The 27,599-nt window shown below is 41.0% G+C and overlaps 2 protein-coding genes across 2 annotated transcripts; both read left to right on the plus strand.

Annotated features, from left to right (window-relative positions):
- Positions 1-639: 639 nt before the first annotated feature.
- On the plus strand, positions 640-2,826 carry med7 (mediator complex subunit 7). Its single transcript, XM_030766029.1, has 2 exons — positions 640-719; positions 1,478-2,826. Exon 2 carries the CDS (start codon positions 1,487-1,489, stop codon positions 2,243-2,245), a length of 759 nt encoding a protein of 252 aa, XP_030621889.1. The 5' UTR covers positions 640-719; positions 1,478-1,486; the 3' UTR covers positions 2,246-2,826.
- Positions 2,827-6,837: 4,011 nt separating this feature from the next.
- lonrf4 (LON peptidase N-terminal domain and ring finger 4) lies at positions 6,838-19,888 on the plus strand. The gene is made up of 12 exons (XM_030766689.1): positions 6,838-7,673; positions 9,555-9,673; positions 12,051-12,173; positions 12,475-12,639; positions 12,963-13,092; positions 13,327-13,402; positions 13,628-13,742; positions 14,289-14,410; positions 16,217-16,375; positions 17,157-17,319; positions 18,088-18,237; positions 19,724-19,888. Exons 1-12 carry the CDS (start codon positions 7,376-7,378, stop codon positions 19,871-19,873), a joined length of 1,770 nt encoding a protein of 589 aa, XP_030622549.1. The 5' UTR covers positions 6,838-7,375; the 3' UTR covers positions 19,874-19,888.
- The last annotated feature ends 7,711 nt before the right edge of the window (positions 19,889-27,599 follow it).

The raw sequence follows: 27,599 nt of genomic DNA on the forward strand, positions 1-27,599 counted from the left end.
TGACTAGAGAGACAAGAGTGAAAAATCACACCAAGGTTTTTAGCCGTAGAGCTTTGACAGTCAAAATGTAGGGTAAGATCACTAAAAACATACTTATGCGTAGGGGGATCAATGACCAGGGGGGTATTTCAGAAAGCAGGTTTAGTGAAAACTCAGAGTGAGTTAACTTAGAGAAAGTAGTAAACCTCCTAATAGAAGAGACCTATGGCTTTGTTTTGCTAGGAGAATGAAGCCACAGGACTCTTCTATTAGGAGGTTTACTACTTACTCTAAGTTAACTAACTCTGAGTTTTCACTAATCCTGCTTTCTGAAATACCCCCCAGCACTTCAGTCTTGCCTGAAATTGTTTACATCAAACATGAAATGGGGTTCATTTTCTTGTTGTACATATTTGAAGACTCGGCATAAATGGGTTACTGTAATTGCACCGTTGATTAAAAAAGACCAAACAAAGTTTCAGTCTTCTGAATTCACATACTTCTCATGTTTTTATTTCAGTCACAAAAATGACATCATACTTTGAGGAAAACGAGCGCACTTCGTACGTTATCCTCCTGCCAATCAAGGTTCGCATTGCTGAGTCCGGCTCCTCCAATCAACATGCTCAATGATGCTTTGTCTAAATTGAGAGGACGAGCGGTCTGCCGTTTAGCTGGAGGCTCGAAATGAGCTGTTTTCAGAAAAGGAGTTTAAATAGCTGATAAGTGCCGAATCGCTGGTAGGTCTTAATTCTTGGTACATTTTTACTGTCCAGTTTTAGTGTATTTTATCTTTTGCGAGCTTGGCTCTTAGTTGTCTTGGTTAGGACTTGGTTTTTGTTGTTGCAGTGCTAACAAGGTTGCTAATACATTTTGGCTTTGTATGTGTTACTAGGTCTGTTAGTGTAGCTAGCTAGGATAAATAGCTAATGATGCTAGTTTTCAAGGCAGTCAATATCAGTGCTTTAGTGCCTTATTTACAGACAACCCAAGAAATACTAGAATAACTATTGCTTATGTGTTAGGGAAGAAATGCCATACCCTAAAGTATCCGTTTTACCGTGTAAACTAAAGCGGCATTCCAAGTTAAGCTCTGTAATGTAAGTGAAAGCGTTTTTCATCCGGTTTTGTGTGGCAATCTCTTAGGTTTGGAAACATGGACTTGCATGAACTTGCATTTAAGTCGTTAATCAGTCAACTTCATGCAGTTTTTATAAGACGTGTAACCCAGCAGCCGCTGCCTAATGAATAAATGTAAAAGTACGTTCGACTCAGTTGGTTTAGCTCTGCAGTTGCGTATGAAACTTCGCAGAAAAGTGTTATAATAATGCACTACAAGAGAATGTTTGTAAATTTCCTGAACAAATGATTACTTAACAGTTTCCTTTTTGCCTTTATTTCGCATCTGCATTTTAGTGTGGACCAGGGGTCCAGAGTAGTTTCTCTCTATTTTAGATGGAACATTATTTTTATACTTATCTCTTCTCTGTTTTGTCAGACATTCAGAATGGGTGAACCACAGCAGGTCAGTTCCCTGCCTCCCCCACCTATGCAGTACATCAAGGAGTACACGGACGAGAATGTACGCAAAGGACTCGCTCCCAAACCGCCCCCTCCCATCCGGGACAGTTACATGATGTTCGGCAACCAGTTCCAATGTGATGACATCATCATTCGACCCCTGGAGAGCCAGGGCATTGAGCGCCTGCACCCAATGCAGTTTGACCACAAGAGAGAGCTGAAGAAGCTCAACATGTCCATCTTGGTCAATTTCTTGGACCTGCTGGACATCTTGATCAAAAGCCCCGGCAGCATCAAGCGGGAGGAGAAGCTGGAGGACCTCAAACTTCTGTTTGTCCATATGCATCACCTTATCAACGAATACCGACCCCACCAGGCCAGGGAGACCCTGCGTGTTATGATGGAGGTTCAGAAGAGACAGCGGCTGGAGACGGCCGAACGATTTCAGAAGCACCTGGAACGCGTGGTGGAGATGATCCAGAGTTGTCTGGCCTCCTTACCCGATGACTTACCGCAGCCAGAGGGGTCTGGTGCAGCCGGGGGTGATGCCGGAGCAGGGGTTGGTCTGGCTGCTGGTTCAAGCTCAGGAGGAGCTCCAAGACTGAGTGCAGAGCCTATGGATGTAGAGGAGGCAGGAGGTAGCTGCATGGGAGGACAGACAGAAAAGGGCATGCCCTCTGCTAAAAGGGACAAAGTTTGGGATAAAGACGCCGCAATGTGTAGTATCATTGATGAGATGACTTAACGTTTGTCTGGACATTTTGTAAAATGTTTGGATTCTCTTTTTCTATGTTTTGTATCTTTCACTGTGCATAGACATTATACATAAGTTTTGTTGATGTATGTCCGACCAAAGACATCCAGGTTGATGCTTAGCATAGTTACGTTGGTATGGGACAAATTATAAACATCTAAAAATCTTGTGTATTTTTGATATGAAACAGAATCGGTCTGATTGTATCAACTGCCTCATCACCTCAGAACGTAAGTATAATAAAGCTATGTAAAAAAAAAAAAAAAATTCAGTGCAAAGTGCCCTTTTAATTTTCAGATAAAAATAAATTCTCTGCATGTGTTTCATTGGGTCACCTGGTTGTTGTGCAGAGGTTTTGTAATGTGTTCAAATCTGTCATTCATTTTCCTGTTACAAAAAAGTATGAACGTATGAGCTTTTTGTTGACTGTTTTTCACGCAAGTTTATTTAAACCCATTCTACAGTAGGAAGGATTTTCAAAGAGAGATGCCAGTTTCGCTCATGATTACTGATAGGGTTAACGAGTTAACCAGTGAATTTTTGAGCTTGTTTTTGGCATTGACCTCAGTGGCTTCTCACTTGACTCTGATGATATTATCATTATTAGAATTTTCTTGGGGGGGTGGGGGGGGGATTTGATTGTGAGTGGCATATTGCTTATGATCAGTAGCAGTATTAAAAATAAAAGAAAAAAGGAAGAGTGTGTGTGTGTGTGTGTAGCATATGTAATGTGATAATGTGATTCAATAAGCATGGATGCCTTGCTGTTATAACCTGCCAGACTTTGCAGGGCTGTACAAGGAAATGGCAGAGATCAGTCAACATGCCCTGGGCTTGCGTAACCCTCGGTTTTTTTTCCACAGTAGCAACCTTCAGTCTCATGAACTGCTCACACACTCTGAAGTAGATACTTGTCTCCTCAGCAAATGCCAGCAAGAGTTGAATCAGCTGGCCCAGGCAAAAGTAACACAGAGGCATAGTTTATCTACCGAAGAATCTGCTGTAAATGGATATTGTTTACGGAAGTATTGGCATTTGCTGCTCTTTCCCCTTGTCTGTTTAATAATGTTATTGTTTGTACTGTGCACTGGGTACATCAGTTCTGTTTGAGGTATATATCTACTTGATATACAGTGGAGAATTCTGTCAACATCCATAACATTGTGAAAGGCATCAATAGTTCTTATCTTAGCTGAACAATGGTGCAAAAGGAAGCAAAGTGAAGGCATCATACTTGTTATAAGATCTCTTTTGAGTCCTTGAAGTTTTCAGTTTCAGGTTTTCTTTTTTTTTTTCACAAATGCAAACAATACTGAAAGGTAAGGATACTCAGCAGTACACCGTGGTTGGGTGATTACCAGAGAAAGGCGTTGAAAACATAGCTAAAATCCCTTAGATTGTCCAAGCTCATCATAAAGTTAAATCTGAGGATCATATGGCGAACAATGATTCTTTGCAGTAAGATTATGTAGGCTGCATTAACTTGTTAGGACATGACATTTTAAATAGCATGACGCTTAGAACTGAAGTACGCAATATCAGACAAGTCGTAAAGTTGAAAACATAACCTGGCTTAACCTTAGTCATTTTAGAATTTTGTTATTCTCTTTTAAATGGATTTAAATTAGTTGTTGGCACAGGTATGGGAGCCTACTTAATCTAATTCCATTTTAATTGTATAGAACTTTTTACAACTGACACACTGACACAAAGCAGCTTTATAGGATGCCAGACCTGATGCCTCCAGTGACTGTGTAAAGGAAAATCTTCCCTAGACTGAGATAGTTAGAAAGCTTGGGAGAAACTAAGACTCAAAAACAGGAGCCCATTCTCCTCAGTCTGGCTCAGAGTAGTTACATTAATTGATAGGCTATTGCAATGAAGTGTACAGGAAAAAAAAATTGATTATTTAAAATCGAAAAAAGACAGAGTAGACAGGAGGCACATATTTGAGGGACAACCCAATAACAGTGTGGGACAGTGGTTACGTGAGTGAGAATCAATAAAAACTCAGAGATGAAAAAGGTCCAAGAAGAAAGACAGTGGGGATCGTGTTGAATGACGTTATTTCTGTAGTTGTTCGACAGAGGAAGGATCAGACTGGCAAGCAGGCATGCATGTAGGAGGCCTTGTAAACAGGCTGGCACGCGGATTTGTACGGTCGGTCCAGGATTGTGATCTGCCAACCTTAGATAGCATCTGCTGGAGCGCTCATCCTTCTTACGTCCCTGGGGGTGTACGTGGGTGCCAGCTGTAACGTGGTCAAAGCTAGCAGACAAGCAGCAGGGGCGGTGTGCAAAAAAAAAAATCAGGTATCATGGCTGGCAGAGATCACAGTTGTTCTCACTTGGCGGGCAAAGCGGGACAGGTTGGATTGACTGTGGCTTGGTCTAGGATCTTAGGAAAGATCCACCCAGAACGGGTGGAAGGCGAAAAAAAAGGAGAGCAAAACAGTTCAAAACATCACATAAATACCCCATAAATCATTATTTAGGGAGGAAGGAAATAAGATATTCATTTGAACTTGCCCTTTTATCATATACTTTGGTACTGTGATTATGTGAAAGTGTTACGGAAAGACTTCCGTAATTTGTAATGTATGATACCGACGCTGGTTTTGTTTTGTTTTGTCTGGTTTTCATAATGTTTGTAAGAATAAAGTAAAGCAGTGTTTATCATTAACCTTATTATTATTTTAGCAAAATTTCATATTCGCAAGTGTGAATTCAGCAATGCCAAGCCTTTACTCATGGTTTTTAACAAGAAATTAAAATGTATTTTTAAAACTTCTCTTCATTCTACCAATGGAAAAGCTGTGAAGACAGTGAACATTTGCGGACTACTGAACGTCTCTGTGTAACTGTGGCCCTGGCTGTGTTTGTTTTATATGCTTATAGTGTGCTTTGCATGTCTTTGTGCTTCCTCTCGAACTGTTATTGTAATTTGCTCTGAAATAAACGAACAGGACAAAAATAAGACTGCCAGTTACAAGAGCTTTTTCAACAGGTCTCTCAATGTGTCAGTCACAGAGTGGGGAGAACCTGTTAGTAACACGAATTGGGGAACCCATATGTGATAGATTGAGGTTGACAACTATGCTGCCATATTGTCACTCATACACCTCACTGTGAATGCTCTACTGCTGACGATGAGGTGAAGGAATGACTAACGTTGTCTACGCCTGAAGCGTCTGGAGACGCTGACAATGATATCTGGAAAAAGCACCCCCTTCTCTCATCTCATATATACGGTCTGGACGTGCCCTTCTAGTTCAACAATCTTCTCCATTAGGCTGGCATTCAACTTGCATATATCATAAATAAAAGCACAACTAATGATGGATGAAGGGCAGCTAAATATATCGCACCTCTAGCAGGAGACAAGAGCAGGTGCCCTTCTGTCTTAAGGTTGAGTAAACAAACAACAAACTGTTGAGCTTGAGCTCTCCCTGGGGAGTATTCCAGAGAGCGGGTTTAGTGAAAACTCAGAGTTAGTTAACTCAGAGCAAGTAGTAAACCTCCTAACAGAGGAGCCCTATGGCTTTGTTTTGCTAAGAGAATGAAGCCATAGGGCTCTTCTATTAGGAGGTTTACTACTTGCTCTGAGTTCACTCACTCTTGAGTTTTCACCAAACCCGCTTTTTGGATTACCCCCCTGGTATTTGACTGTGTAAATACAACTTAGGCCCGAGATCCATTTGAATTTTGTCCAAAATAAAGCAGCAACGCATAAACAAAGGGTGTCTGGTAATCTTTGATCACTAAACTGATGGTAGAGGCTAAATATAACTTAAATATAACTGGTCTCAACAACTTTTTCGTAAATTAGGGGGGAAAAGCTTATAGAACTGTCACATTCCTAGCCTTGCACAGCAGAGAGGTAAAACTATTTTTCACTTATGTATTTTAAACTTAAATTCCTGTTCAAACTGCTCAGAAAAAGCCGTTAAGCTCACCCCCTCCTCTTTAAAACACCTATGAGTGATGAAAGTGCATTTGCAAAACACTACACTGATTTAAGGCCCAGTGGAGTCCACTACAGGAAACAGAAAACATGCAGCTGCGCGTGTTTTGTGAGTTTTGTAAACACTCTAAATAGCCCACTCTAGAGTTATGACACAAGCACAAAATGTGAACGTAAGCGCCCACCATTTAGACATTAAATGCATTTTAATTTGATTTTGATTTGATGCTGAACTTGAAATGATTTTGAATTATAAGGCTGGTGCACTGATCATTTTTCCCACGACGTTGGTGCATTCATTTGTGTACCCTGGTACTAGCCATGTACATTTACGAACTATATGTTCTTCATGTTACCAGTTCAAATAAGTGTAAGGCGCTGACCTCAGTGCGACTTCCCTCAGACATCACTGCGTTTCGGTGTTAGAATTCATCGAATTAATGCCGTATGTTCTATGTTATGAAACCCAACATTTACTGTTTCACAACAGGGTGGAACGGAGAGTCTAGAGCCAATAGGAACTCTCGATGCTGCATCACATGGTTTTATTTATGTAATGTAAAGGTGTCAGAAACGAACCGAGCTCTGTTCGTGGCGTGTAAAACATTACCGGCGGAGGATGTTACAGTAATCGTTAAACGCTATAGACAGAGAGAATTAAATCCCGGTCTCTATATCTCATCTTTTTGTTCAGTGTTGATGGAGTTCAGACAGTTAAACAAAGCAAAGACAGAGGCGTTTGGACAGCAGCGGAGTGCTCCAATTCATTATGCTCGAAAAGGGAAGACGTTACTTTCTAAACAAAGACTGAGATATGATTGACAATGGATAATTTCTACAACAGATTCTATTATTGTGAGACAAAAGTTATTTAATTGGGAACTTGAAGATTAAGCATCTCGTCTCAGCCGGGAAATTATAAGGAAGCTGTTGCCGGTTCTTGGGAGCTAATAAAAGGAGTGTCTGCTTGATGAGATAGGATAAAATTGTTGCACACGAGAGCTCTGTAAGCGTTACTTAAGTTCAAAGCTAATGAAATCATTTCGACTCAGGGAGACAGAAGTTCCTCTCCGTAACTTATTCTGAGGTAACACGCCAAGGCGATTCAACTTTAGCCTGGATTTTTTTTGTCTTCACCGGATTAAGAAGTTCATAATCATGGATCTGCTGGAGTGTCCAATATGCCTGTTTCTAATGTGCGAGCCAGTGACGATGTGTTGCGGTCACTCATTCTGTCGGAGATGTATGGGGGCTTTCTTGCCGTCAAGATGCCCGGCCTGCAAAGAAAGGTTAAAACTGAGAGATGCTAAAAACATAAAAAACAACGTGCTACTTTTTAGCATCATTGAGAAGTGCTGTCCAGAGGAAACCAAAATGAAGTGTCACATACAGGAGAAACTGAAAACGTGTGAATTCACGGAAGCATTGCGGATTGCTGATGAGGGCATAGAATTAGGTAAGGGACCGAGTGTAAAAAAAAAAAAAAAAAAGAAAGAAATTCCTTACGCAACCCTTGGAGTCTGCTCAAAAATATAGTAACATAGAACACTCAGTGCCACAATCCTAATTACGCAATGTAAATGTATACAGTCTGCAGATGCTAATGCTCCTTTCTCTCTTAACATTTATACGCCTAGAGATGCCAACACATTAATTCTTCTCTCTTCACAACCCTAATTTATGATCCCCCAAATCCGCAGCCCAGTTAGCACTCCTCCACCGTCCATATTTGACGCAAAGTTTGTGTAGACGCTTGCTTTGTCCCATTCGCTGCGGTGGCGATAGATGTGTCACTCATACGAAAGATGGGACGAAAATTTAACTGAATATTTTTTCGCTTCTGACAGTTATTAATACACTTCAAGTCACTGATTATGACCTGGAAACGCACTATGTGGGTCAGACGTTCCTCCTTTAATCTGACTATTATCAGCAGTAGTTCCTGGGGCAAAGTTTTACATAGCCTACTGATTTAAAAAAAAAAAAAAAGATCTATTGTTGTTCTCAGTTTACATTTACATTTCTTTAGCTCAGTAAAGCAGACCCACTGATCCTGATTAAATCTATCTTGACAAAGTTGATGAGCTATCATTTGCATTGTTCAGCTGTGAGCTGTGTTACCATGCGTGGTGGGCTGACTTGACTGTTGAGATATTTGGTGATTTCATAAGCAGGGAACTATTGAAAGGTTAAAGAATGGGGAAGGTGTGTTAAATTGGGGAAGCCTGTGGTACATATGATTAACAAACAAGCACTCTTTGGATAAAGTTGCAGATGTCACAGAGGCGTGTTGAGGTTACATCTGACCATACTGATATGACTCACAGAGAGACAGTTCAGCGTGTAATTATAGTTAACACATTTGAACTGAAATTCAATGACAAGGTGAACAGGCTAAGCACAGAATTACTGCTTATATGACAAACCTCAGCTTGCATTGGCTAGCTAACTTCTCTAGATCTCTTCCATGATCTCGTACTCAAGAGCAGACCAAATCTAAAGATTGCTTTGTTTTTTTGCCTGTAGAATATTGGTTTTCCAGTCATAAGGAGTAGTAAGTGTGTCTATAAGTCTATATGCTGTAACTAAAACCATCAGAGCGGGCATGTATGTAAATGTATGTCAGCACTTGGAATCCAATTAGAAGCTATTTCCTGTTTGCTGAGTTATCTGGTTTGTGTGTGCCTCCCTACTTGTGTAACATGGATTGCTCTGACACATAATCTTATTTTGCATGTGAAACGCAGATCCTGTTAGCACTTGTTTACCCGGCAGAATGCAACTTATACAGGTATGCATCGTGGACTGTTGTCTTTCTGCAGTGCACTCGAGGAATGTTGGAAGTCCAGTTGCTGTCGAACCCGCCTCCGTGTATATCAGTTCTAAGCTAATTTGTAACCAGGGCTACTTACCATTTGCGGTTGTTTGCCTGTGATTGGCAGAGCAATGCTTTGAGCTTTGTTGAACTTGAGACCTCTGACTGTTTTGTTACCCCATTCACGTAACTTTGTTAGATCTCTGACTACTTGTTCCAAGTAGAAGAAAAAAAAGAGAAAAAACCCCAGTTATGTACATGAACACTGAAGAATGATTCTCTGAAAAGGAGGGGGGAGGGGGGAGGGCCGTGTATTATACAAGGCTATACCACTCAGGTCATTTAAGGACAGCTGAACTGGTCTCAATCTCTTGGTATATATTTGTGCCCCAGCACAAATAATAACTAAATAACTAATAGCTGACATAGCATTTCGTCTCTAAAAATCAGTTAACAGTCCCTTGTGATATTATAATTCTGGGTCTTTATGCTTACCTCTCTCCACCCTCCTGTCTTCTTCAGCTCCTGATGATGTTAGTTTGAAGGTGTGGAGAGCGGAGGCTAGCATGGGACTCCGCCGCTTCTCTGATGCCCTCCGGGACCTGGATGACCTTTGCTGCGTAAGGCCCAACTGGACTGAGGTAAAGCCCAGACTTTGTCACAGATCCCACATTTATAAAAGTCACTGTCACAATGATACAGTCTGCATGTCAGAGACAGTTTGAATAGACAAACAAACAAACAAACAAACAAAAACGGCCCAGAGACAAAAAGAGTAATTATATCCCCGGCTATATCCTAAAACGGTATCGAAGGACGCTCGGATGGCATGGCGTCGAACTACGTCGCATACCATTGCTGGGATCGCGAGTTTGAACCTCAGTGATCCTGGGGGCTGGGAGGGGTTATTACACAGTATATGACCAAACGTACGCCAGGAGTTCAATCTGACAGAGCACTGTGTTATCATACCTCACTGGCACCTGACACTGAATGAGTAAACATGAGTAAAATTAAACAGCTGCAGTTGCTTATAAACTGAAAACAGGCGGTTGGCTGACTGTGCGTGTTTTAGAAGATGCCTGCAGTGCTTGTCACTCACCAGGACTGATGCTACAGTCATCCTGTGATGGGGATTTATGGTAATACAGTGAATTGGCAACTGTAAATTAAACCAAAAAGGGATTAAAAAAAATAATGTATTGAAACACATGGATGATGTCTTTTGTCCAGTGTTCTTTACTGAATATTCTCTCTCTCACTGTTTGAGTGACATGTTATTCAGCCGTGTGGTGATGATCCACAATATCACCTGCTATAAAAAATATTTAGTGGCTATGGTGAACGATTCATTTTTGTGTGTCTAATAACTTGTTAAAATACGTATCGCTTTTTATTGTTGCATAAAGCTATCAAAAAGTTATCACGTCAAAACGCCTTGTGATAAAATGCACCATCACCAGGTGTAGAAAGATAACAGTAATGAAGGACTTTCATTTTACTTAAAGACTTTCCCCTCATAGCTTGCTTATAGTCCTCAGAGATCCATAATTCTGCAACACATTATTTTATTGACATTGCTTTTAAATATATTATTGGCACAATTATGTAGATGTGGCATTTTTTGCAGGAGGGACAGGTCGCAATTTTCTGTGCAGGGTTTTAACACACCTCCGGTAATGGATTGTGTGTTATATCATTTGTGATGTAATGTTTAACACAGCTAATCGTGTGAGTTTACTACATATTTACAAGACTATTAAAACCTCTGACCTGTGGTTTAGTGAGACCTCAATGGCTTTATGGGTCATTACATCAGGAATGTTCCAGAATTAGGTCACGGATTGTGGCGATACAGAAGCAATATTGCAAAGTCACAAGGCTGTTTCAAATAACAGTAGTGATATTGTATGGTAAGTCACATTATCACAGAGAACCCAAACTACCAAAGCACCTGTCAAAAATGACTGATGAGGAGCTCCGAAAACTAGTGCTCATTAAATCATTTGGGGAGAAAATTTGGATAAAAATTTTGCGCTAGACAAAACTAAGCTGGTGTTAAGCAACTGATGTGTAGAAGACCATATTCTTTATGAGGCTCTTTCATTTTAATATTAATGTCAAATCGCAATCTTCACTTTCAACAGATGTTTTGATGTAATAAACAGTTTGGACAACAGGGGGTGCTAATTCCATCATTGCATAACAGTCCTGTATTTTGCCCCCTGATGTCCAAACTGTTTATTACATGAGCATTCATATAATACATTATTTAACCATGTAAAAGTTAAGGAAAATTTGTTTCTCATATATTACACAACCCAATAGCCTTAGGTTAAGTTCTGATGCTGATCTGATTTTCCTTCAGTGAAAACTCAGCACAAATATTGTATACAGATATTTGCTTAAATAAATCCTTTAGTTATATTAAGTTTACTCACAAGGAGATACATGCACACACACACACCCAAAAGCAAATTGTTATAATTCCAATTTTCTATGAAATATTCAGTATTACCTGATAATAATATATTTATTATATATATGATATATTTCTTGGAATAGCATTGTTGTTAGAGGCTATATTTTGGACCCATGTAGAACTCCTGAATTTCAAATACCACTCACAATAAAAAACAAAAAACAAAACAACAAACTCAAATGTTATAATGATTTATAAGCTTGGGTGGACAGTGTAAATGATTATTTAAAGTGTGATCCACAGCATAATGTAGTGTGTTCTGTCTGAACGTTAATTCAAACCATACTCTATCAACACGCTTTCCTGTCTTCACAGCATAGTCACCATTGGTTTATAATCCGAATGTGTTAAGGTGTTTGAGATTAGGATTTAAAATGTGAAATTATTACGATGTTTACAGGTTGCACAGCCCTCTCAGTGAAAATGCACTGAGAGTCAGAGGTCTCATTAACGTGGCGTGTGTTAAATGTTAACCCATGCGACGGTGCGCTGATGCCTGCCTGTCTCTGAGTTGTATGTTCTTTTCTTTGGGGCAGGGTTTCTTTCGTAAAGGGAACGTGCTGCTGGAAATGGGGAGGCAGACTGAGGCTCTGATTCAGTTCCATCGTTGTCTGAAACAGCAAGCAGACTTTGCCCCTGCTAAGAACCAGATTAAGAGAGTGAGTCACAGCGATGCTACTGCATAGAAAAAAAAAACAAAAAAAAACTCATGAAAACTTAATTCTTCCCTATATATATATATATATATTTTTTTTTTGTGGAGCATTCAAATTGCACCATTATGCTAATGTTAAGGAAGCAACCCTCTTTCTATGTGTGTGCTACAGCTTAAGACAAAACTTTGTTTTTACCGTAGGCAACAGAATACATCTTCATTACGAACACTTAATTAAGCATTACATCTACGATATATAACATGTACCCTGCGTATGAAAGATACGTTTGCATCTCTTTGATCAGATCTTGGAGGCAGAGGGCATGGCCGTGCCAGAGGAGGTGCCCCGTATCTTACACGTGGTGGCGGAGTACCTACGGGACCCTTGTGCCATCACCAGCTCTGTGGGCCCCTCTAATCCCGATGCCCTCCGATGCCCCCTGGACAAGACCACTGGAGACAGCGAGCAGGTGATAGTCTAGTGCCCATTGTTCTATTTTCCCATCACATGACCCGACTCCCAGCAGTATCAAAAGCCAAACTGAAACACTAGAATGGTGGAGCAGTGAACTATGGCACTGTCATGTATCCCAAAATAGAAATCTAGTATTCTTTAGCACTAGTACTCAGTTAAGAGTACAAACTAAATTGAAATTATACTAACATGCATGGAAACCTTCTCTATTAAAAAGAAACGCCTAAAAACGTTTATGTTTCACTGCGGTTTGTGAAATCCTCATTGTGATGTATTAGACTGGCCGTGACTCTCTCTGCGTCTCTCTGCTTTTGTCAGACTGTGTCTAAAATGAAACACGACGCCAGCACGGAGTGCTGCCTTAGCCTGTGCCAGGCTGTTTCCTTCCTCCCTACTGCAGAGGAAGACGAGGACACGATGATGAGGAAGGAGGACAGACAGGGCAAAGGTGAGACATTAAAGAATAATTACAACAGTTTGCACATTACACTGACGTATAATTACGCAGAAACGGAGCAGCGAAGCTGACTATATTTCATGTGTCCTTCAAATCGCTGAGCATTGTGCTATCCATTTTTAATCAGAACGTGGTGATTAGAACAGAGTGATTCTTATGATCTTGTGTTTTGTCTTGCTTTGTTTTTGTTTTTGTTTTTGTTTTTTGTTTTGTTTTTTTCTATAGGAACGTGCAGTGCAGATAGAGCATTTTCCCTCAGCGTTCTCACTGTATCAGACTTTGAATGCCCATTGTGTATCAGGTCAGTGGAGTTCACTTGACTCCTCCCTCCCCGTCCTCTAACCCTTCCTGCTGTTTTTTTTTATCTATTCCTAATTTAGTAACTGTGTGATTCATTGCGGTTATTGCTGTATTTAACCTTTCTGGGTAGTGCTGTGACCTTTACTGCCTCGGTATGCTTTATGGCATTGATTCGCATATCCACAGATGGTTTGCTTGTTTTGATATCTGATCTGATCTCACAAAGGTTGTTCCACGAACCTGTCACCACACCCTGCGGCCACACCTTTTGTAAAAACTGCATTGAAAGGAGCCTAGACCATAACTTTCGCTGTCCGCTCTGCAAACAACCACTGCAGGAGGTACTGCACACACACACACACACACACACATACACACACACACACACACACACACACACACAGACACACACACAGACACAGACACACACATGCACACACACACGCACACACACACTTGTCACTTCACCATAATTGTAGAATGCAAACATATACAATGATCTGCACAGCGTATAATAATAAAATGTTATGGCTGTAACACTGATGTATTACATTAGGACGATTCATTTTAATTCTCTCTTTCATTATTAATGCGGTAGTTTAAGTACAGCAAAGCAGACCACATTAGTCCATTGCTCTCCATGGCCAGCTTACATTAGCTATAATGGAGTGATCATAGTTCCTTTCCCTCCAGAACCCAGTTCCAATTTGTTATAGTGCATAGATGTGTAAATATCACTGAAAGAGCAGAGGAGACACAAAAATTCACGTTCACTTTGTACATACGTTTTTATATGACTCCTGAACTCACCTGACCTTCAAATGACCTTGTTTTACATAACCTTGACGTATGTCTTCCTCCTTTGTCCCTGTACTCCCTGTCACCAGTATTTCAAGAACAGGAAGTACAACACCACCGTGCTGCTTCAGGAGATCATGTCCCGTCTCTTCCCCCAGCAGCTGGCAGAGCGGAAACAAGTGCATGACGCAGAGATGGCTGAACTTTCTAAGTGAGTGACTGTTGCTATGGTAACAATGTTCTTACCTAGTCCTTACCAGGACTCCCCTGGCAAAGTCTTATACCCTGTCCTCAGATAAGGATAATGTCAGTCCCAGCTGTTTTTTTTTTTTCAGAGTGTTAAGAAAGTAGCCATTGAACATAACACAGCACAACACAACATAGCATGACATAGTGCCAGGGTGTTTAGATTTCAGTGCTCAAACAAAACAAAAGTAAAAGATACTTCTCAGAACATATTTACAGAAGAGCACAAGCAGGAAGGGCTAAGCCACTTACACGGCTGGACCGTACTGGGTTGTAAAGACCGCTTACATGGCTGGACTGTACTGGGTTTTAAAGACCACTTACATGGCTGGACTGTACTGGGTTTTAAAGACCACTTACACGGCTGGACTGTACTGGGTTTTAAAGACCACTTACACGGCTGGACCGTACTGGGTTGTAAAGACCACTTACATGGCTGGACTGTACTGGGTTTTAAAGACCACTTACATGGCTGGACCGTACTGGGTTTTAAAGACCACTTACATGGCTGGACCGTACTGGGTTGTAAAGACCACTTACATGGCTGGACCGTACTGGGTTGTAAAGACCACTTACATGGCTGGACTGTACTGGGTTTTAAAGACCACTTACATGGCTGGACCGTACTGGGTTTTAAAGACCACTTACATGGCTGGACTGTACTGGGTTGTAAAGACCACTTACATGGCTGGACCTTACTGGGTTGTAAAGACCACTTACATGGCTGGACTGTACTGGGTTTTAAAGACCACTTACATGGCTGGACCGTACTGGGTTGTAAAGACCACTTACATGGCTGGACCGTACTGGGTTGTAAAGACCACTTACATGGCTGGACTGTACTGGGTTTTAAAGACCACTTACATGGCTGGACCGTACTGGGTTTTAAAGACCACTTACATGGCTGGACTGTACTGGGTTGTAAAGACCACTTACATGGCTGGACCGTACTGGGTTGTAAAGACCACTTACATGGCTGGACTGTACTGGGTTTTAAAGACCACTTACATGGCTGGACCGTACTGGGTTTTAAAGACCACTTACATGGCTGGACTGTACTGGGTTGTAAAGACCACTTACATGGCTGGACCGTACTGGGTTGTAAAGACCACTTACATGGCTGGACTGTACTGGGTTTTAAAGACCACTTACATGGCTGGACCGTACTGGGTTTTAAAGACCACTTACATGGCTGGACCGTACTGGGTTGTGAAGACAACCGTCACCATGACATTCTGTGTCTGCCACTGTTGTCTCATATACACTGAACTAATCCAACTGTGTGAAGTGGAAATCAGTCCACTGCCTGACATAGCTCATTCTCACAATAACAAAGCAGCAGGAGTTGATGTGACTCGACTGTACAGGTCAAGAAAACATGGTAGTGGAATTATATCCCGTTCTAAGTGCTGGTGTCTCTGAGTGAAACTTTACGTGGTGCTGGATTGACGTGAATACGGATGACCGGGTAATAGTTTAATTATTTGCATTCTCATTATTATGTGATGAATCAAGGGGATTCAGAGATCTAAGTGAAAAGTGCATGTATGCATTCATGTCCGTGCGAACGCTGATATGTGGAGAACTTAAGATCAATGAGGCCTCTGTGCTATTGAAGTCTAGCATTTTAAAAGAGAGCACACTGTGTCCCTTTGAAGATAAATGCCCGAAACCTGTCTTAGAACTTAGGAATCTGTGAAATCGCTCTAATGCAAAATGTCAGGATATTTTTAGCGCATTCTGACTTAACACCTCTCTCTCTTCCGTGCAGTTTGACCAAGGACGTCCCTATCTTTGTTTGTACCGTGGCGTACCCTGGCATCCCTTGCCCCCTGCACATTTTTGAGCCGCGTTACCGTTTAATGATGCGGCGCTGTATGGAGACTGGCACCAAGAAGTTTGGCATGTGCAGCTATGAACCTGGCAAAGGGTAAAGTGACAATATCTGCACGAAAAGAGTTTTTACAACTAAGTCCTGTTTAGGCTATTATCTGAGTTACTGCTTTAGTTTGACCTGATATACCTTTGTTATATAAACTCATCTGCTCGTGGGGGTGGGAAGGATCTTTTTAAATGGTGGCTTTTATGTCTTTGCATATTTTCCTAATAACCTCCAGGATAGCTATTAACTGCTTTGTCGGTTCACGTAGTTGTTTATTGCATTATGTGCTTATTTGAAGCTTGTATAATTACTGTTGAGTAATATGTAAGGTCATGCCATGTGAGAACAGTATACACTCAAATGTGGTTAAACTACATTCACATGGGTAATTATGTAAAACGCACCTTTCATAACTGGCATGTTGTTGTTTTTTTTTTCTCGGTCTTAAGTAACATTGAAATTCAGGCATAGCATGTTGCGCTTCCTCCCGATATACTATTTCTATGAGCTTGTTTGGGAATTAAAAGCAAAAAGTGGTATGGGAAGCCTGACGGTTTACCCCCAAAGTGTCCTCGACTTTCACCTCGAGCAGGCTCCTTAGACATGTGACCCCTGACGTAAAAAGTAATCATTTTCCGTTTCCATGGGCCGTGACGTCCTCCAAATGTAAGCTAGTAGTTTTATCTCATAGCGCTGACCTTCACTTGTCCTTTAACCGCTCATTTCTCAAATACTGAGACTGTGTGTGTGTGTGTTTGAACTGTGCATATGTAATGTTTGTTGTAATGTCTAAAGTTGTGTAAGTACTCTCTGTCTGTTCCTGTTACAGGTTTGCTGATTATGGCTGCATACTACAGATCCTGGATTTGGACCTGCTTCCTGATGGACGATCCTACGTGGACACGGTGGGAGGCAGTCGATTCCGCGTGTTAAGGAGGGGCCAGAGGGATGGTTACCACACGGCTGACATAGAGTTCCTGGAAGATCATAAGGTCAGCTAAAGTGTATTAGTATAGACAGACTTAAACAATGCCTCAAACCACAGTGTTCAGGTTCCACGGTGTTAACTTGACCTGGACCGGTTGTGAAATCTACACTAACTTGAATGTCGTGATAGAGAAGTGGAAAATCACGGAGACGTTTGGCCGTTGAGAACTGGAGTAGTGTGTTTGCCTGGGGGGGGTTTAACTGTGAGGATCACTCATCCAGCCCAAAAACAAACTCCTGAGTGACCAGAACTCCCCCCCAGATGCCAGATATGCTCATTTTCTGACTCAGCTACTCACGAGACTGACAATGAGAGCATTACAGCACTTTTAAAAATACATTAGGTGCTTTCAGGAAATTAAGAAATTGTTTTGGGAAATGTGCTTTTTAACGCTGAAGCTATTAATATTGCACATCTGAATATGTGTTAACCATACCTGCTAACCATAAAAAGAGCAGAGAGAGTACTCTCCCTCATTCTCTCTCTCTCTCTCCCTCTCTCTCTCTCCCTCTCTCTCTCTCTCTCCCTCATTCTCTCTCTCTCTCTCTCTCTCTCTCATGACTCATGATAATGTCTTGTCTGCATTGCTTTTATTCAGCAGATACTTATAGGGATTTGAAAAGTTAAGAAACAAATGTTTCTTTCTCTCTCTCTCTCTCTCTCTCTCTCTCTCTCTCTCTCTCTCTCTTTTTCTCTCTCTCTCTCTCTCTCTCACTCTCTCTCTCTCTCTCTCTCTCTCTCTTTTTCTCTCTCTCTCTCTCTCTCTCTGAAGGCTGAAGGGGCAGAGCTGGAGATGTTGCAGCGTCTCCATGATAGCGTTTATCAGCAGGCGAGGGAGTGGTACCACCGGCTTAACAGCCGCATTCAGGATCAGATCAGCCGACAGTATGGCCCCATGCCTGAGAAAGAGGACGACATCCAGGTCAGGACACACACACACACACACACACTCACTCACTCACACACACACTCACTCACACTCTCAGGCATATTCAGACAAACACACACACACACACACTCACTCACACTCTCAGGCATATTCAGACAAACACACACACACACACACACACTTTCTGAGTCAAAGACACCTTGATTAGTCATCCAAGAAAGCCTCAGATGACCAGAAATATGGATCTGAGTCAGTGCAAAGCAAAGATCTGAAGAATTAGGACAATCATTGCACGTAGTCAATCATTAAACACAGGTAACAATGAAAAGGTTAAAAAGAAAAAAAAACCCTAATTTTTTTTTCTACCTCTTTCACTCCCAATTTGAAATGCCAAAACGACCATGATCTTGTTTCTCTCTCCATTACATGACTACCGCCTGAGAGAGGCAAGCACAGACCTTCCCTCCATACATGCCACTGCATATTTTCACACTGCAAGCTGCTTAGCCGAGCAGTGCTGAGTGACGGAACCTATTTGGACCAGAATTCCGTTTACGCAGTGATATTCCCAACCGTTGGTGCCAGTTTTTCCGGGTGCTCATTTTACAGAAACATACACCCGTAATAATCCCCGTAAGCACAGTATCCGCACAACACGCGGCGTGTTTCCTCCCCGATATTCCAGCCCTCATACGACGAAGATTGTGAGAGTCTGTCAACAAACGTATCCAAATCCTTCCCCAATCGCCATTCCCAGGTGGAGGATTCGACTAGATTAATGAAGAAAAATGGCATGGTGTGTACCCTTACATGAGGCTATGAACTACTGTGTGAATTTAACAAAAATCCTAAAAAAAAAAAAGAAAAAAAAAAAGCCCCCCAGAAACTTAAGCTGAGTTTTACGCCAGTACGACACTCATCAACTCCCCGATCCCAAACAATCGCCTCTAAAGCCGACACCAAACACTGATGACACCAGAAGTGTTAATGACAGAGAGCCTGGACTGCTCAGATAGCACGTGAAAACTGCTCACTATTTGAGTTAACTGATAATAACAGATTCATTATCTTCAATTCAGAGCGCTGCTTTAAAGACAACTGCATGCACGGTGTAATAACTGTTATTATAGCATACTTGTTCTGTGACCTAAACAATCACACTTTTGAACCAAACTGTGGAAAAATATACCTTTGAATGTCCATGAACATACGCATCAACTTATAGTGTTTTGATGACCTAGAGCAATGCGTTTTTATCTAAAACACTTCAATCCGCCCACCACATATTAATTCATATTTATGCTCAGATTTGAGTGTTAGACACACGGACATGCTGTATTCTGCCAAACTATTTTCTTCTGTGTATGCTTAAAAAAGTCTCTAGTATAATACAGCTCTTTAGTTTTGCACCTAAAACTATACTATTCACTTTACTAATCTGTTTGGGATGTTTTTTGTTTGTTTGTTTGTGTGTGTGTGTGTGTGTGTGTGTGTGTGTGCGTGTGTGTGTACACTGTAGGCGTCTGCCAACGGACCGGCGTGGTGCTGGTGGATGCTGTCTGTTCTGCAGTTGGACCCGGCATACCAAACCACTGTCCTATCCCTGACCTCACTCAAGGATCGTTTGGGTCACCTGCGTATAGTACTAGAATATTTCTCCCAGAGCTAGAGTGTGTGGTACTCATGCAAATAATCTCCCGGGGGGGGGGGGCACTTTTGTCCTTCAGTTTCGTTTTGTTTTTCTCACAACAGAGAAAGCACCTGCTATCAAACTCATCAGAACTGCAAGAGGCATTCCCCACTCATCAGTTTGCTCTTGTTTTGTGGGTAAATATAGTTCTAAAATTTGGAAATATTGCCTAATAAGTTTCCAAATGCTGTTGGATTGTACAGCGGAATTGAACAAACTTTTGCTGTTTTTAATTGTCTGCGTTGATTGGATGTTAAAATATGACGGTGATTACGACAGGTTGTCTTACAGGTACTGGATCGTCTCACCTTGAAATCGCGTATATCCGTTTTGCATGGACAACCAAAGAACCGTGAATTTACCAGATGGTAGCCCCCTGTATACATTCTGCATATTTGACAAAAAATACTCAATTTGTAAATTTGTTAAATTAAAGACATTTTACTCAATTAAACTCAATCCATAAGCAAATGAAAGGGAAAACATTTTCATGATGGTATGTTTATATATATATATATATATATATATATATAGAGAGAGAGAGAGAGAGAGAGAGAGAGAGAGAGAGAGAGAGAGAGAGAGAGAGAGAGAGAGAGAGAGAGAGAGAGAGAGAGAGAGAGAGAGAGAGAGAGAGAAGATGATAGAGGAATGATAGAATCATTTGTCCATATTTCCTGTGTAGAAAATCATTTGTTTTCAGTCACTAAGCACAATATGGGTGATTGCTATGACTTCAGAGTGGCTGGGCTAAGGATTTCTGTCGGGCTGAAAAAGCGCTTGCAGTACGTTTGTGATGCCAAGTATTGACTCAGAGCTTCATGAACAGTGGATGAGATGCATCCAGTGGCCTCAAGTGAACTACAGCCTCTAAGTCCTCATTGCTCTCACAGTTAGTGCTATAACTATTATTATGATCTCCTTTGCATCCGTGGCTTCATTATCACTGCTTGTAGTAAATTGTGAAAAGTGAAATTAATACAGCAATGATAATGGCATTTATTGAACTAAAAGGCTCCTTTTTTTTTGTTTCTTTTTTTTTTTAAGAAAATCTTTTGTGAATTTTTTGGATGATAGCTGCTAGCTAAGCTTTGATGTTTCTGTAGCTCAGTATTAGGTGAATGGCAGGTTTACAGGCTTGTTGACAACATGAAGGCAGACTTCAAGACAAGGAGCTAATGTGCTTTTTTAGGTCTCTGGAAAACAGACCGTATACCGTCATTAAGAGGCGAAACTAGTGGTCTTGCATAGCCACGTGTCCAGCTTGTTAAAAGGGCGTTAAGGGTGTTTTGTCAGCGGATGTTTGTGCCTTTGAGTGAAGGGCCTTAACATGGGTGATATTTTTGACTTGTGTGTGCAGATGGACATTTGTCCTTTTTCTTTCTTTCATTCTTTCTTTCTTTCTTTCTATTTTTTAGTGCCACATTCCAAGGAATGTCAAAGCTGCAATGTTACATATGATTTACTAACGAGCACGGGCTTGAAACTGGGTGGAAAACACAAACTGATTTTTTTTTGTCCTCTTTTGTACTATCCTTGTGCCATGGATGTTGCTTGTGTGTTGGTAGTTTGACTTCAGTCAAAGTCATAAAGGGTTTTTTTTTTTAAAAAAAAGCATCCACCTGAGAAACAAAGCACGATTTGTTCAATTTAAAAATCATGTTGTGTACACTATACCAGAGATGATAATCATCTTCGCCATAATATCATTATTTTTTTTAAGCAGTTCAGTTGCTGACAGGTGGTTGCTTTGTTTGAACTTTTTCTCGAGTACAGTTGATGTGCACTCAAACTGATTTAGCTAGAGAACTAATGTTGTGGCATCCTGGTTGAAAAGACCATGGTTCTAGGTTTTTTTTTTTGTTTTTTTTTTTTTAAAGGAAAACATGACACGATTCATTGTCATAAACAGTTGTTTGCCTCCAACAGAGGTCTAAGGGCCTAACGCAGCCAGTGCGTTTCGGGTCTTACCTGAAATTGTTCATCTGTGTGAAGTGCATGTCAAAGACACAGTCCTCAAAGCTTTAAAAGAATACACCTCGTCGGTTTACTTTTGTACAGATTCAGTGTGAAATGCTGTGAGACCTTTGTAAAAAGAAGAAAATTCTTACGAAGAAAATTCACAGACAAAAGAACAGCAGTCTGAAATTGGTGGTTGTCTTAATGAAAGGGAATTGAATCTGATTTTTTGTTTTTTTAAATTCATGTGATTTTTTTTTTAACTTGATAACTTAAAATAATTTGTGTGATGGGGGAAAAAATCAATAACAACAACGAAAAAAAAAAAAAAAAACCACTTCCTTTGTCATCCCGCTTCTGAAGAGTGCATTCTATAGCCAAGACCTCCCAAGGAAGCGACGTATTGATCTCTATAGCTGATTTAAGATGGAGGCTTTTCCTCAAAGACGCTGAGGGTTTTGATAATCTGTCAGTGAGTGAAGAAGGTCTCCATTGTTTTTTTTTTTTGTTTTTTTTTAGAGTAATCTATTTGCATGTCCTGTTTTTCTTATGGTTATGTTCAGGAAATAAATCTCTGTAAAATATTCAGTGTGTTTGTCAAGACTCAGATTGTCCTACAGTTGAATCTTTTTTTTTTTTTTTTAATTATTGAGGGGGTGGGGGGGTGATGAAAGGATGATGCTTGGTGACTATAGAGATGCCATGTGCTGTGTGCAGCCTAGTAACCAGTCTTGCTTTCTGTTTGAGTGGTCTGTCCTTGGCTTTGGTCCTAATACAGCATGATAATGGGCGTGACACTTCCATTCAACCGACCAGCCGCAGGAAAGACCATGAGTAGATGCGTAGTATTTTAGAAAGAATTGAAATCAGTGTCCCTGTTCCACTTTGTATGAAACGGCTTTTTAAAGTCTTATCCAGGAAGTGAAATCTTACATGGTGAGTTCAGCTCTAGATATAAAAATAAATCAAGTGTATTTCTGATTCAAAAGTAAACAACTGGTCAAATATTACTGGTCGAGAAATGTAGAATTGTACACAGTCCTTTTCACTGTTAACATTATTATTATTATTATTATTATTATTATTATTATTATTTGAATTTCTCAATCATTCATCATTCTGTCTAATGAATCTTTAAAATCCCTCAATTTCTGATAACCCTGAATGATGTTTTAAATGTAATATTATAAATAAAGTCATGAATTTAAATTGCCTTTAAGGAGTTAATTGTTTTTAATTTGTCTTAAATTTGAAAGAGAAATGTCAGTATAAAATATTTGCTCACATTTTAAAAATACTGTTAACTTTGTCCCAATTTCATGCAAATGCTTAAACCAACCACTAGATGGCAGTATACTTTCACCAGCACTTATCCCTTATGAATTTAAGGATTGCCAGTAAAAATCTGTTTACTACAGTGTTTCATGTGTCCAATGTAGCCAGTAGAGTACAATTAACAAGTGCAAAGACTGGAAATTACTGATCTTGGGATGTTACCTGTGTTTGATGATTGTAGAGTGTCAAAAAGTTAGATCCTAACATTAACACAGGGGTCAAAATGAAAGTTCTCGAAGTCTGGGAACGAGCCTTGATGAGTGAGACACATCATTGGGTCTCTCTCCCTATATAAGCAGGCCATGAAGCACTTGACCCATAGAAAGTACTGTACTGACCCATAGAGGGTACTGGCACAAAATCAATAAGAGAAATGAGTAGACTGTGAGAGGACAGAATGCACCAGAGAGACCACTCCCATTGATTCACACTAGCTCCACCAATAAGAAGCAAGGCAGGCTGAGACAAAGGAAATATTGGTGATATTTGCTCATATACCAGTGCTTCCTGGCCATGTTGGCAAAATCATTGTCCCCTGTGGACGTCAAAATATGTTATTACTTCTATGTGAAGCCAAAGAGCGATGTTCCGTTTAAATAGACATAACGTTGACTTGGGCATGTGTTAGTTTAAGACGCGCAAAGCCCTTGACGGCGGAAAGTTATGCTAAACATATACTTATGTTAAACCGAAGCTCACATATAGCAGTGGTATCAAAGTGCTACATTATGTGAAAAAAAGCCTACCACCTTTACAATCAATGGAGAGCTTAACTCTTCAGCTGAATAGACCATATACCTTTATACTCGGCTCTTTCGTGAATACTGTGGAAACTCCTTTAAAGTGCTTGACAAACTTTGTCACACGGAGGGATGGCGAGCAATTTCGGGCGAGAGCTGCCGAGTCTCAAAGGAGTAAAAACAGACCCCCAAAGTAAAACAGAGTCCCAAAGTGAAACAGAACAACGGGACGTGAACGGCTCTAATGCTTTAGCGGTGACGGAAACATATATCAGTGTAAAAAAAAAAAAGTGCAGGCAGAGAAGGGGAGGCTCTGTATCTCAGGCTGTCCCCCCGTAAAGCAGCTCAACGTTAACATCAAAGCCCATTACAAACAGTGGCATGAGAGCGGCTCTCTGAGCCAAATTGATCCATCTTCCAGATCCAGCTCCCCCGCCTCTGTATCTCTGACTGAGGATGACAGCCATTTTGTATTTAATAAGTCATCACAAAGGATCTGTGGGTCTCTCAGGACTCTGTGTGTGTGTGTGTGTGTGTGAGAGAGAGAGAGAGAGAGAGAGAGAGAGTGTGTGTGTGTGTTTCTACATGGAGGGAACCAGAATAGTACTTCAGTGTGTGGTGTGGAAATCTTCATGATGTGATGAGGATTAAGATTGGAGTGGTGTGTCAAAATTGTGGCAATTAGTTCAGAACAAAATTAATGTAATTTCCATGGTGCCAATCAGAGATAGAGAAAAAAAAAAAAGTAGCTCTCTGTACAACCATCCTTCAACTGAGAAGTCACTGCGGATTACACCGCCGGCTTGCTTGTCAAACAAATGCCCCTCCGTTACCATAGAAACCAAGCCCTGATAGGTTAGAGGGAAAAACATACTCAAAGAGAGGGATTATTAATGTAAAAAAAATATCCCAGAACTCTTTCTGAAATCCACAGCAATATTAATGTTAATTTATTTACATTCCATTAGCTGGATTATGAATGCAAATACTTGAAAGAGTTGGAGGTGGGGAAGTGGAGGATGCCACAGAAAGTTGCCAAATGAGTGTTTCTCTTTCTCTCTCTCTCTCTCTCTCTCTCTCTCTCTCTCTCTCTCTCTCTCTCTCTGTCCTCTTTGAGGGATTATGGGGTGTCTGAGGGGAGAGAGAACTGCAGCTGATAAACTCAGTTTGTTTCATGCCACTCTAATCCCCCTGTGTCAATACACAGATAAACCCTTCAAATGGCGCACGCTAAAGAGTGGAGGTAAACATATCAGTTCTCCACTCCACATTCACAGAGTCTGCAGTAATTAGACACGTGGAGACACCGAGAGCCTCCCAACCCAAGGAGAGGGGAGATCAGTTTGAGAGACGCGATGCTTTGCCCTCCCATCCGCAAAGCAACACAAGACGCTCTAATCCCGGGTCTCTGCTGGTTTCTGACGGCAGAAGGGAAGGAGCGTATACAAAGCGGGGAGTTAGAGAAAACACATTTGGTTTCTTTGCGGTTGCGGCCAAGGGAAGATTTGTTTTGATCATCATGAACTCTCTCAGTGAAGTCACTGTGACACTGTCACACGCTTATCTCTCAGACTGTTTGAGAGCCCTTCTTCTGAGAGTGTGGAGAGAGAGAGAGAGAGAGAGAGAGAGAGAGAGAGAAAAGAAAGAATAGAAAAGAAATGAAAAGAACAGAAAAGAAGGATTTTGGTCCTTTGGAAGCATGTAATGTGTCACAAGTTGTGTAGAGCAGATTGTGTGTGGCCATTCGTAGCAGTGGCGTTCTGGAGGTGACAGAGAGAGAGCCAGGGCATTTGTAAAGGTGACATTGACAGAGTGCACAGAGAGCCAGTCCCATCAAAAAGAGTGACGTTAGTGTGCATTCACATGGTACATCTTTAAGCAATCTGGCTTTTTTCCCTCCATGAGCAGGATACCTAAAAACATGTCGTCTAAAAAGAGAGAAAGAGAGAGAGAGTGAGAGAGAGAGAGAGAGAGAGAGAGAAGAGAAGAGAGACAGAAGCCCTTTTGATGATGTTCGACAAGCTGCTTGAGGAGGAAAAAGAGGATGGTAGGAATGCACCAGGAGAGCATCAAATGCGATTGAATTTCCTCCTTTTAAAAAAAGATTTAAGTCGACAGGCAGCTGAGAGTGATGATGGAACCGCAGGGTTGGCATGGCAACATATTTTGTCATATTAAATATATAAAAGAGAGCTTTGAGGAGGTCTTTGAATAGTGAGTTCATGCTAAGCAGCTTCAGAGGCAGCCCTTATGGCTGTAGACAGGACATGATCTGTGACCTTTTCAAACACTGGACGGACAATAACGGCCAATGGCCGCCCCATGTGGGTGTAATGCATTGCCTAAATGGAGGGAATTTTTGTGAGCTGGCCCTCTGAAAGGGACAGAGAGAATGTATGAAAGGATGGGGAAGGGGTGGGTGTGGGGGATCAGGAAAGGGGGGTGTGGGGGAGGTTGGGGGGGGGGGTGTTGTAAGGAAAAGCAAAAATGCATTCAGGAAGCCTAGAACAAACATTTAGTCCTTCCTTTTGGTATTATACAGGGTCAGACAGGAGACGCTTTCACACTGACAAATATTTGAATGAATGTGGACTGATATGAATCTCTTTCATGTTTAGCTCACATTTTCCACAAACCTGCAAAGATCAGCAATCTACATCGCGCCTGCGGCAGCCGGCATGTAGGGATTTGAGTTTCACAAAGCAAAGGTGGATTTTACAGATAACAGAAAACACCGTCTGCACACATTCAAAATCTCACAGTAGAAAGTCCAGTGTTTGCAACCAATCAGTTTCTTCCCTTTTGTTGAGGAAAAAAAAAAAAAAAAGAAAGATTGAGTTGTGTTTCTAAATCTCTTTCTTTCAGGGATCAGGTCCCTTGCTCTCTCTCTCTCTCTCTCTCTCGCTCTCTCTCTGTAGAAAACACATTGCAAGATTCCAGTGACCTTGGCAACTAGTCACAGTTAACACATGAAAAGAAGATAAAACAGTGAAAATGAAAACAAATGTTTGTAATTTTGCAGTTATAGCACATTCCTTACGATAAACATACTTTCAAATAATTTGGCCTCTCTTCCTACTCCCCATGGCCATTTTCAACAGTCATGTACCAACACAAGTTATTACCGAGCATGATTGTACAATAATAATAACTGAGTTGTCGTAGTCTCTTCACTGAGATTTCATGATTATCAAAACAGGTCATAATCCATAGTCACACAGTGATTTGGTTAATTTTGGTTTATCTGAATTATCAATAGCATAGCTGCATCTGACTGAAATGTATCTATTGTTCATAGCATTTGTCTATTTGTTGTTGAGTTGATGAATATCTTCCCTGCTGCTTGTCACTCATATTCCTACCAAAAGCCTCTTGAGACAAGTTACGTGCTTGGCAGGGATTTTCTCCAATGCAACAGCAGTTCTCAATGTTTAATCAAATATTCAGCTCTTCTTTTCAAAGTAATACTGAAGCGTTTAATATGCGGCCTTCTTATGGAACAATTATACTTGGAGTACCTTTTTAAGAACCAGAGAACGAAGCAAGCGTATTCGGAACAAGCATATCCGGAACAAACAAAACAGCAGCCAAACACGCCGAGGGCGACATGTAGCGACCATCGGCCCCCAACCTGAACATCTCTAAATCAGAAAGAATTCAATAAGGACAGATAA

Source organism: Chanos chanos, chromosome 2 (assembly GCF_902362185.1).
Source record: "Chanos chanos chromosome 2, fChaCha1.1, whole genome shotgun sequence".
NCBI classification, from domain to species: Eukaryota; Metazoa; Chordata; class Actinopteri; order Gonorynchiformes; family Chanidae; genus Chanos; species Chanos chanos.